The 12,500-nt window shown below is 48.1% G+C and overlaps 1 protein-coding gene across 1 annotated transcript in view; it reads right to left on the reverse strand.

The window, feature by feature from the left end:
- Positions 1-12,500, reverse strand: part of LOC125306160 (nuclear pore membrane glycoprotein 210-like) — a 48,080-nt gene that overhangs the window by 17,094 nt on the left and 18,486 nt on the right. Inside the window, 4 exon segments of the mRNA XM_048261358.1 lie at positions 1,050-1,151; positions 1,908-2,009; positions 2,270-2,325; positions 2,646-2,841. Coding sequence (XP_048117315.1) covers positions 1,050-1,151; positions 1,908-2,009; positions 2,270-2,325; positions 2,646-2,841 — 456 coding nt within the window.

The following is a 12,500-nucleotide window of genomic DNA, read 5'->3' on the forward strand; positions in this document are numbered from 1 at the left end:
TCTATCTATCTATCTATCTTTTATTAATTAGCCAGTGTTCTATCTATCTTTTATTAATTAGCCAGTGTTAAATTCTGATCTATCTATCTATCTATCTATCTATCTATCTATCTATCTATCTATCTATCTATCTTTTATTAATTAGCCAGTGTTCTATCTATCTTTTATGAATTAACTTCGGCTTGACCCAGGACACTTTGTGCTTCTGACTTCTCTCTGGTCACAGTGTGCATGCACTGTCTGCAAACTATGCTGCCAAATTCGCACCCAAAGAGGTGTAGGAGCTGTGCAGAGGTGTGTAGTCAGATTCAGATGCTGCAGGTTGGCATGTGAGTGGTGGCAGAGATGTGGAGTCAGATTCAGATGCTGCAGGTTGGCATGTGAGTGCGTCCGTCTGTTAGCTCAGGTGCTTTAGGTCACAGTGCTGCATGTCATCACCTTCATCACACACACGTCACCAGCAGCTAACCTCTGCACTGATGCTCTATGGCAACAGCAGAACGTTTTGCTCTAACGTTAACCCACTGACCAGCGCACAGATTTCCCAGCAGATAAAGCTCCTCTTCTCCTGCTTATCAAAGTGAGGTTCAGTGATCGTTTAAAGGGACAGCAGGCAAGCCTGATGCTTTTTTCTCTGAAACTCCTAAATTTCGGTCTGAAGCTCTTTTCCTTTTCTTTGCGTCTTCCGTCAAGGGTTTTTCGCTGCTTCTTCGCCGGCTCTGCCATTATACACACGTTTGCAAAAATCTCTAGCGTTTCGTTAGCCTGCCTCTGTGCTGTAAACTGATCCTGCTTCGGTCGGCGGGTAGGATACACCGAACTTGCAAGCGGGATATTCTTCCTACAGGCAGTAGGGGCGGACGAGAGAGCCTTCATTCGCCCCGTAATGAGTCATTTAACCATATACCGACTTACGAAGATGATTAATTAACACGAAAACGTTGCCTGGTGTCCCTTTAAAAGGTTTAGTGGTCACGCGGTTTAAAGGTTTATGGACACATATGTACACACACACACTGGTTTAAGAGATTCCTGTTATTTGCCATTACCTGCACAGTATTGGTTTTCTCCAGATAAGTGACATTGGCCAGCTCTTTGTCTTGCAGACTGACCACGAAATGCCCAGAGCCTTGAACCAGAGTAAGATTCTCCTGAAGAGACAAAGTGAAAGAAAATACAACAACTTAAATAAATAAAACAACACCAACAACACCAACAACACCAACAACAGCAACAACACCAACAACACCAACAACACCAACAACACCAGCACTGGGAGAGCGCAACTGCAAAAACAACACCAACAACACCAGCACTGGGAGAGCTCAACTGCAAAAACTGTAAGAGCAATTCCAGTCCGAATATAAACAGGATTAAAAGGAGGCCGAGATCCGTGCTACAGAGGCGGTCAGTGGCTTTGAGGGCGAAGCCACATTTGTTTGGGTTGTTTACAGGCGATGGGGAGAGACAGCTTATCTGTATCACTAGACTTAACCCCATGTCATATGTTTGGGTCGTTAGGAGAAACAGCTTATCTGTATCAGTAGACTTAACCCCATGTCATATGTTTGGGTCGTTAGGAGAAACAGCTTATCTGTATCAGTAGACTTAACCCCATGTCATACTGTATGTTTGGGTCGTTTATACAGCTTATCTGTATCACATGTCATATGTTTGGGTATCAGTGCGCTTTGGTGAGGGCCATACGTTTGGCGAGAGAGTAGACATATCATAAAGCTCCAGAATCTCTCCACCTGTGCCTATGACTAATGAAACCGTGTCCTACACAGTTAGGCATTGATGGCTGCGCTGTGTGTGTGGCACAGTGGTTCTAGAGCCATCAGACAAGACGCCGCTGGAGGGGGGAGCGCGTGACGGCAGTGACCTGCGGGCAGGAAGGCGCTCACCGTGACGAGGGGGTGGTTGTACAGTGTGATGGAGCGAGAGGCCCACTGGACGTCCTCGACCAGGCGCAGAGTCACCGAGCCACCCACTGAGGACCAGTATATCTAAACACACACACACAAAGATGTGCTGAACACAAATATTACTCTCTCTCTCTCTCACACGCCACGCACGTACACACACACACACACGGGTATAATATACACGCACGCACACACACACACACACACATACACGGGTATGATATACACGCACGCACACACACACACACGGGTATGATATACACAATTTTTCATGACGTTTTGTCCACAACTCACACATACACACATGTTTAAACAATTGTTCATGCCTATTTTCTGTTTACCTGAGCAGTAACGGTCACTGCTCCTGTCTGGCCGTGGGCCTGGCATACCAGTCGACCTGTCAAGCAGAGGCAATCAGCCAATCACCAGTGGCACCCGGCCAACCGCAGTGCAAACAGATAACACAAGTTGGCAGGCACCCAGCAAGCAAACTCACAAATATGCATGCCAACACATGCACGTGCACACACAACAAACAACACACACACACACACACACACACACACACACAAACAAAATTCTCCCTCTCTCCCAATATTTCACACTCTATCTGTTGTACATGTCCAAACATGGGGAAGCTGTTAAAACGTAAAGCTTAAAGCATAAAGCATTAAAGCTAAACAAACACAACACACACACACACACACACACACACACCATGCACTTTGTACTGTTTCTTTTCATTGGGTATGTCGATGATGTCCACCAAGGTTGGCTCAGGGGGCAGGGAAAGCAGAGAGGGGTTAGAAGATGACCACACCAGGGAGGAGAAAGTGAAGTTGTCAAACTGCTCCCCCTTGTGGTCAAAGACAGCCACCTGCAACACGGTGTCCCTTGTGCTGGACACTGCCAACTGCGGGAGTGAGATGGGGTGTTAAGATGAGAAGGTAGACAGGTAGACAGGTTGATTAGGGTCACGGAGGTCAAAATGGCTGATTCTTACTAAACACACACAGAATAACCAGAGCATTCCTAACTGCTTCTGACAAAAGCACACTATTCTGTGATTTATGTGCTAATTTCAAAATAAAACAGGTTTACATGACTAATGTGATCGATGGAGCTGTCTTGTGAAGAGCGGGTGACTGATGACTGTGAGAGGGTGAGCTGTAACAGGATGGAGAGCTGCTCAGCCACTTGCTTTAGGTCTCTCCATTTAAAGGAATTATCCGGAGTAAAATACACTTTAGATCAATTTACGGTTGATTGGGAGTACATACGTTGAATTGACATCCAAATCATGTCATTCGGATGTGTTTGAGTAACACGCTCTGGAAATTCACAATTTCGTCGCCGTTTTTAAAAAAAAAAAAAAAAAATATAGTTCAGTCCATACAACTTCATTTCAATTTCGAAAGAAATACTGGACTATGCTTTTAAAAAAAAAAATAAACGGCGACGAAATTGTGAATTTCCAGAGAGCTGTTAATCCACACTCACAATCGACCTACGGACTTTCCCCTGAAGATGGCAGCAAAGATGGCAACATTTCGAAAGGTACTGGCTTGATGAATTCATTCTGGACTCTCTATCCGACCACATAAAGACCTCGGGATACTTCGGTTTGGCTTTAGGGACCCTCTACTCACTACCACGTGTACCAAGTGTGATGTTGTTTGGAACTTGTAGCGGCGAAATGATATGCTCGCGTCACTTCCAGGCTAACGAGTTTTGACTAAAAACGGAAACATCGAACTTTCTCAAAACACATCCGAATGACATGATTTGGATGTCAACTCAACGTATGTACTCCCAATCATCCGTAAATTGATCTAAAGTGCATTTTACTCCGGATAATTCATTTAAGTAGAACATTAGTGCTAAGGATTGTGTGTGTGTGTGTGTGTGTGTGTGTGTGTGTGTGTGTGTGTGTGTGTGTGCGTGCGTGTGTGTGTGTAAATGTGTGTGTGTGTGTGTGTGTAAACGTGGTGTGTGTGTGTGTGTGTGTAAACGCGATGTGTGTGTGTGTGTGTGTGTGTAAAAATGTGTGTGTGTGTGTGTGTGTGTGTGTAAATGTGTGTGTGTGTGTGTGTGTAAACGTGTGTGTGTGTGTGTAAACGTGTGTGTGTGTGTGTAAATGTGTGAGGCACTTCTATAGAGTGTGCAGACTGATTGTCTGTGGACCTGTGTGTGTGCATGTGTATGTGTTAATGTAGGATCAGAGAGTGACTGTGTCTGTGTTGTGTGTGTGTGTGCGTGTATGTGTGTGTGTGTGTGTGTGTGTGTGTGTGTGTGTGTGTGTGTGTAGATGTGCTGTCAATGGAAAAACCCTCTTGCACACAAATGGAGACCCAGGCATGTGGTTTCCATGGAAACTGACATCACACTTCACCCTGCATATCGCAAATAATTGCATGAGAGGTGGGGAGAGGACTGGAAGTGTGAAAGGGATGGAGGGAGAGAGCACAAATGAGAGAGCGAGAGAAGGAGAGAGAGAGAGGAGAGAGAGAGAGAAGGAGAGAGAGAGGAGAGAGACAGGAAGAAAGGGGGAATGACATTCTACTGCGGAGTGACATCCCCCTGAACACAACACACACACACACACACACACACACACACACACACACACACACACACACACACTAACTAACACACACACACACACACACAGTCCTGAGTGTCTCATATGCTTTTATAGCTTTTATGGTACCCAGTGAGGCCGTACCACATCACGGCTAATTATGATGCTGCTTATTGAGGACTCGTATCATAATATATGTTATAATTATGATGCTGCTTATTGAGGACTCGTATCATAATATATGTTATAATTATGACGCTGCTTATTGAGGACTCGTATCATAATATATGTTATAATTATGACGCTGTTTTATTGAGGACTTATATGTTATAATATGACTCTTATTGAGGACTCATATCATAATATATGTTATAATTATGACGCTGCTTATTGAGGACTCGTATCATAATATATGTTATAATTATGACGCTGCTTATTGAGGACTCGTATCATAATATATGTTATAATTATGACGCTGCTTATTGAGGACTCGTATCATAATATATGTTATAATTATGACGCTGCTTATTGAGGACTCGTATCATAATATATGTTATAATTATGACGCTGCTTATTGAGGACTCGTATCATAATATATGTTATAATTATGACGCTGCTTATTGAGGACTCGTATCATAATATATGTTATAATTATGACGCTGCTTATTGTGGACTCGTATCATAATATATGTTATAATTATGACGCTGCTTATTGAGGACTCGTATCATAATATATGTTATAATTATAACGCTGCTTATTGAGGACTCGTATCATAATATATGTTATAATTATAATGCTGCCACCTCCTGTTTTTATTCTCTTCTTTCTTTTCATTGCTGCCTTTCAGATAAGCGCCCGTCTGTCTTCACACTATTGTTGTTTGGAATAATAACCTTTGGGGAAATAACAACCTTGTGATTCCTGCTTTGTAAGCATATCAACAAAGGTCATCTGCATCTGAATAGAAGATGGAGAGACTTACAGAGAGGGAAAGATAAAATGTGGGAGAGAGAGAGAGAGAAAGTAAAAAGTGCTTCTATGTGTGATTATGTGAGTGTTCATGACAAAGAAAAAGGGAAAGACAGAGAGAGAGAGGGAAGGAGAGAGAGAGGGAAGGAGGGAGAAAGGGAGGGAGGGAGAAAGGGAAGGAGGGAGAGGGGGAGAGGGAGAGAGGGAGGGAGGGAGAGAGGGAGGGAAGGAGGGAGAAAGGGAGGGAGGGAGAGAGAGAGGGAGAGAGGGAGGGAGGGAGAAAGGGAAGGAGGGAGGGAGGGAGGGAGAGAGGGAGAGAGGGAGGGAGGGAGAAAGGGAAGGAGGGAGGGAGGGAGGGAGAGGGAGAGAGGGAGGGAGGGAGAAAGGGAAGGAGGGAGAGAGGGAGGGAGGGAGGGAGGGAGAAAGGGAAGGAGAGAGAGAGGGAGAGAGGGAAGGAGAGAGAGAGGGAAGGAGAGAGAGAGGGAGGGAGGGAGAGAGGGAGGGAGAGAGGGAGAGAGGGAAGTCAAGTCAAGTCAAGTCAAGTCAAGTTTATTTATATAGCGCATTTCATACACAGAGGTCATTCAATGTGTTTTACATAAACAAAACCAAACAATAATAACAAATAAAAGCATAGAAGGGCAATATAGTCAAAGAATAGTTAAAAGGTAAAGATCATAATAAAAAGAAAACATAAAACACAAGGTAAAATCATTTTTAAAAATAAAGAATAATTAGTAAAAAAACAAAGGCAAAAGTAGTAAAAAAGTAATAAAAAGACAAGGTAGAATAATTATTAAGGCAGATTCAGAATTTGTAACTCGCACAGTTAGCAGAAAGCATCTGAGAACAGTTTGGTCTTAAGTCTAGATTTAAAACTGGCTACAGTTGGGGCCTTTTTGATGTCATCTAAAAGTTGGTTCCACAGATGAGCCGATAGCAGCTAAAAGCTGCTTCACCATGTTTAGTTCTAACTGTGGGTTTTACTAGCAGGTTTTTTACCTGGGACCTGAGAGGACGAGAAGGTGTGTACTGCTGAAGCATGTCTGACAAGTATTTAGGTCCTGCTCCATTTACTGATTTATAAACAAGCAATAGTGCTTTAAAGTCAATTCTGTGACTTACTGGAAGCCAGTGCAAGGACTGAAGAATTGGAGTAATGTGGTCAGTTCTTTTTAGTTTTGTTAGAATCCTAGCTGCTGCATTTTGTATCACCTGAAGCTGTTTAATAGTTTTTTTAGGAAGGCCTGAACAGTCCATTGCAGTAATCAACCCTGCTGGAGATAAATGCATGAATGAGTTTTTTCTAAGTCATGTTTTGACATCAGCCCCCTGAGTTTGGCAATATTTTTTTGAGGTGGTAAAAGCTGATTTAGTTATCGCTTTCATGTGGCTGTTAAAATTTAGATCACTGTCAATTAATACACCAAGATTTTTAACAGTATCCTTTGCCTTCAACCCTTTTGTGTCAAGGTGAGTGGCAACCCTAAGTCTTTCCCTCCTTTTACCAAATATAATTACTTCAGTTTTTTCTTTGTTCAGCTGAAGAAAATTTTGAGACATCCAGGTGTTGATTTGTTCTATACACTGACACATAGATTCAAGAGGACCATAGTCGTTTGGTGATAGAGCTAAGTAAATTTGTGTGTCGTCTGCATAGCTATGATATGAAATCAAATTATTTTGAATGATTTGTCCAAGTGGGAGCATATAGAGGTTGAATAATAGTGGCCCCAAGATCGACCCCTGGGGAACACCCACAGGTCAAGGACGTTGGTGTTGAGGTACAGTTTCGATGGCAACAAAGAAGCTCCTTTCTTGTAGATATGATTTTAGCCTGCTGATAACTATGCCTTGTGATGTCACGAGAGGCTGCGTTCTGGAGGGCCGCTACGTTCCCCTGAGATGGCTGCAGTCACGGACAGCTTTGGCTCCATCTGCTGGGGGAGTTGGAAACTCCACCCCTCAAACACACGATATACCAACACACCTGAGACCGATCAGGGCCTGATGAGCTGAAGGGCTTTTAAGGCCCAGAGACACAGTTGGTGGGAGAGGGATTTGAGAGACAAGCTCAAGTTGTGCTCAGAGGAGCTACAGACGGTCAGTGGCACTTTCTACCTGAAGACTGGAATACTTACCTGAAGACTGGAATACTTACCTGAAGACTGGAATACTTACCAACGGATTGGCCAATGGCCGCGGTGTTGTCTAAAGTAAGTCTGAAGACTAGTTTTCACAAAGAGATTTTACCTGAGGGAATCGACCATGACTTTTCGCTTGAAGAGACCTTGTTTAAGTTTTGACGGTTGAACAATCAACCTTATCCTTAGTTACCTTTTTGTTAATTCCCAGAACTTGATTAAAAACCTTCGTTATCCCCTAAATTTGTGTCCTTGCACTGCTGAACTGTCCCGCCGAGAGCCGTGTAGCCTCTCATGATATCACATATGGTGGAGGATGCGGGCATAGTTCATACGCGAATAGTGCATGTCAGAGAAGGACACTGAACTTCTGATATCCCAATTTTCTAAATTGGCCGTAGACCCTCCCGCCAAACAAAATGGAGGCCATTTTGAAAGCCCTGGTGGCTGGCCAGCAAGCCCAGACATAGCGGCGGCTCTCTTGGAGGAGCAAAGAGAGCCAACCTCCTGGAAGTCAGAGGAACTGCAATTTCAGAGACAGTTGGTCGTTCAGAATGTCCGCCCAATAAGGGCGAAAGTGATTTTATAACCAAAATGGGGCCACAGATGATGTTCAGGCGTACCTGCACGCCTTTGAAGCTACAGCCACGAGGGAAGCGTGGCCCAAGGTACAGTGGGTTGGACTGTTAGCCCCCTTTCTGTCGGGGAATCGCTGAATGCTGTCCGGGACCTGGCCTCTGACAGGGCTTAATTGACCACGCAGGCACTGAAGGCGGAGATCCTCAGCAGAGGTGGGCTCACCAAGTTTGGCATGGCCCAGCGGTTCCACAGCTGGACCTTCCAACCAGACCAGCCCCCTGCACAGATGCATGAACTTGTCCGATCCGCAGGAAATGGCTGGACCCGAGAAGAGTAACGACAGCTGCAGTAGTGGAGGCCGTGGTGGTGGACAACACTTTACGGGCCCTGCCTTATGAGGCTAAACGGCTCATTAGTCAACAGGCCTTGGATGTTTTGGACCTAACCGCGGGAAGCCGTGGAAAGGTGCCAAGCCACAGCAGAGATGCTTCGGGCTTCCAGGAAGGAGCCCCAGAGGCGTCCCCCGCCACAGACGGGAGGAGCCCGGCCCAAAGAACCCCAAGGGATCCAATCCAGCCACTTCAGGAGCTGTCCAGGCTCCAGGGGGAGCCCGAAACCAGCCGGCACCAGGAAGAGGACACCGGGAGAGTGAAACCCGCCAGTGTTACCGGTGTGGGGAGATGGGACACATCTCCTGGCAGTGTGGGAAACCAGCGGATGAGCCTATGCCCACTGCTGAGTCCTCCAGCTCACCACCCGCCCACCTTTTGCTTCGGCCGTGGGAGTCGAGATGGCTTCAAGAATCCCCCCCACCTGCCCGGGTGACGGTGAATCACCATGATGTGGAGGTTCTGCTAGGATTCCGTAGCCGGGTCACCCTGGTGCATAAGGATCTGGTGGATTCATCAGATCTGACCCCAGGAAAGTCCCTCCCGTCTCCTGTGTCCATGGGAGACACCAGAGACCACCCCACCACTGAACTTCAAGGATGACCACCACCAGGGGAACCATCCTCACGACAGCGGGTGTGGTTGATTCCCTACCCGCTCCTGTCCTAATTGGGCGAGACTGCCCAGCCTTTCACCAACTGTGGAGGGAGACTCAGGAGAGGCTGACCCGAAGGTACCTCGAAGCGAGAGGTAAGACGATCCGAGAACCCGCAAATACAACCCTCAGAACCATTAACTCCAGCCTGTGCTCTTGCAGGGATGGCAGGTGCCCAGGCTGACTCAGAGACTGGTCCAGACACAGAGGAAGAGAACATGGTCCCAGGAAGTGCTCCAATCTCCAGCCAGGAAGACGCCCATGGCAAGAGCTTCCTCTCACAGGCCAGTATGGTACAGCCCAGTTACAGGATCCCACTCTACAAATGCTTTGAAGAATGTGCAGGTGATAGAGGGAGGGTGCTAGGGATAGGACAAGCCCTACCTACCCCCATTTTGCAGTAAACCGGGGGTTAGTGTATCAGGTGGTACAGAAAAATGGTGAGGTGCATGAACAGCTCCTTGTACCACAGCCCCACCAGGCCACCGTACTCAACCTAGCACACACCCACCCGCTAGGGGGGCCCACCTAGGGGTGGAGAAAAACTAAAGAAAGGATCTTTGGCGACGCTTTTTTGGCCAGGGGTGCACAAAGAGATAGAGAACTATTGTCGTGGTTGCCCTGAGTGTCAGCGTGGTGGCCAAAGCCCACATATAGAAACCCGCCATTCCCTTGCCCATTATCGAGGACCCCGCTTTGAGAGAATTGGACTGGACATCGTTAGGCCCTTACCGAAGAGTTCCAGGGGACATCAGTACATTCTGGTCATCCTGGACTATGCAACCCGATATCCTGAGGCCATCCCGCTGAGGAAGGCTTCGCCCAAACAGATCGCCAAGGAGTTGTTCCTTCTGTCAACTAGTCTGGGGCCCGAAGGAGATATTGACAGACCAAGGGGAGTCCATTCATGTCCAAAGTTATGAAAGAACTCTGTACTCTGCTGAAAATCAAACAGCTGAGAACGTCGGTCTACCACCCCAGACAGACGGCTCGTCAACGCTTTAACAAAACTCTAAAATCCATGCTGAAGGCGATCGGGAAGATGGGCGCTAACTGGGATCAGCTGCTACCGCACCTACTGTTTGCGGTGACGAGAGGTACCTCAATCGCCTACTGGTTTTTCACCCTTTGAGCTCTTGCTGTCTTACAGACCCGAGGACTGCTGGACATCGCCAAGGAGGCCTGGGAGGAACAAACTGCCGACAGCGGACCCTGATCGAAAGTATGTCGGGGGCCATGAGAGAGAGAATGAAGGCTGTCTATCCCATGACGCGTGAACACATGGAGACTGCACAACGGCAACAACAAGCCTCCTACAATAGGGTCTGCTCAACCCAGAGAGTTTTGGCCGAGGGGACCGGGGAGTGCTGGTCCTGGTGCCAACCGTGGAGTGCAAATTCCTGGCAACCTGGCAGGGGGCCATATGAGGTCATTGAGCGGGTGGGAGAGGTAAACTACAAGGTGAGGCAACCGGATAAAAGAAAAGCCTGAGCAGATTTACCATGTTAACCCGTTAAAGAAGGCACGCCAGGGAGGCGTTGTTCAGTTGTCTACCCCCACAGAGACCAAGGAACCAGGGAGAGAAGAGGTTCAGGTGGGTCCAAGCCTGTCCCCACATCAGCGGCAGATGGCCCTGGAGTTGGTGGATCGCAACCGAGATGTCTTCTCCTCCCTACCTGGGCACACGGAGGGGTGGTCCAACACGAGAGATCCGCACCATGCCTGGCAAAGCGGTAAACCAGCGCCCCGGCGTGCGAGGCTCGTAAAGTGGTGATTCAGGAGGAGGTAAGGAAGATGCTGGAGCTGGGGTGATCAAGAGTCCCAAAGTGCCTGGGCAAGTCCCATTGTACTGGTTCCCAAACCAGGCTGGTCGATACGATTTTGCAATGACTATCGGAAATTAAATGAAGTGTCCGAGTTTGATGCGCACTCCCATGCTCGGGTGGATGACTTGATAGACTCCTTGGGGCATGCTGCGCTTCATAACCACCCTTGACCTCACCAAAGGCTACTGGCAGGTGCCCCTGACCCGGCGCCGAAGGTGAAGACGGCCTTGCCACACCAGGGGGCTCTACCAGTATACCGGCTCCCGTTTGGTCTCCACGGGCGCCTGCCAATGCGTTCCAGCCGTTTGATGGACCGCGTCCTCGCACTCCCACAAGAGGTACGCTGCAGCATATTTGGACGATGTAGTCATCCAAAGTCCCGATTGGGCCAGCCACTTGCCCCCGGTACAGGCTGTGATTGATTCTTTCGAGGGGAAGCAGGGCTCATGGCAAACCCAAAAAAGTGTAGGCTGGCCTTCAGCGAACAAACTACTTGGGGTACACCATTGTAGGGGGTTGGTCAAGCCTCAGGAAGCCAAGTTATGGGCCATACAGGACTGGCCACGCCCATCACCAAAAAAAAAACAGGTGAGGTCATTTTTGGGCCTAGCCGGCTACTACAGACGGTTTATTACCGGATTTTGCTACCATTGCTGCACCTCTAACAGAGCTGACAACCAAACGCCACTCACAAATGGTGAGGTGGACTCCAGGCGGAGGCGGCCCGTCGACCTGAAGCAAGTCCCTGTGTTCCAGTCCGATCCTGGTGGCGCCGGACTTCAAGAAGGACTTCATTGTCCAGGCGGACGCTCGGAGGTGGGTCTGGTGCTGTACTCGCCCAGGCACATGGCGGTGAGGAACATCCCGTTCTCTACCTCAGCAGGAAGCTACTTCCAAGGGGAGAGGAACTATTCCACTGTGGAAAAGGAATGCCCGGCTGTGACCTGGGCCCTGGAATCCCTGCGGTTCTCACCTCCTGGGTCGAATGGGTTCCGCGGTGGTGTCGGATCATGCCCCTCTACAGTGGATGGCCAGGAACGAGGGAGACTAACAGTCGGATTACCAGATGGTTTTTAAGCTTGCAAGCATTTGCTTTTCTGTTGTTCACAGGGCTGGCAAGCGCCCACGGCAATGCGGATACCCTGTCGGGCGCTGACGCCTTCTTAGCCTCCTTCACCCTGACGAGGACGCTGGTCTCGAGGGGGGGGGATGTGTGATGTCACGAGGCTGCGTTCTGGAGGCCGCTACGTTCCCCTGGAGATGGCTGCAGTCACGGACGCTTTGGCTCCATCTGCTGGGGGGAGTTGGAAACTCCACCCCTCAAACCACGATATACCAACACACCTGAGACCGATCAGGGCCTGATGAGCTGAAGGGCTTTTTAAGGCCCAGAGACACAGTTGGTGGGAGAGTGGGATTTGAGAGACA

This window comes from Alosa alosa, chromosome 13 (assembly GCF_017589495.1).
Source record: "Alosa alosa isolate M-15738 ecotype Scorff River chromosome 13, AALO_Geno_1.1, whole genome shotgun sequence".
In the NCBI taxonomy this organism is placed as follows: Eukaryota; Metazoa; Chordata; class Actinopteri; order Clupeiformes; family Clupeidae; genus Alosa; species Alosa alosa.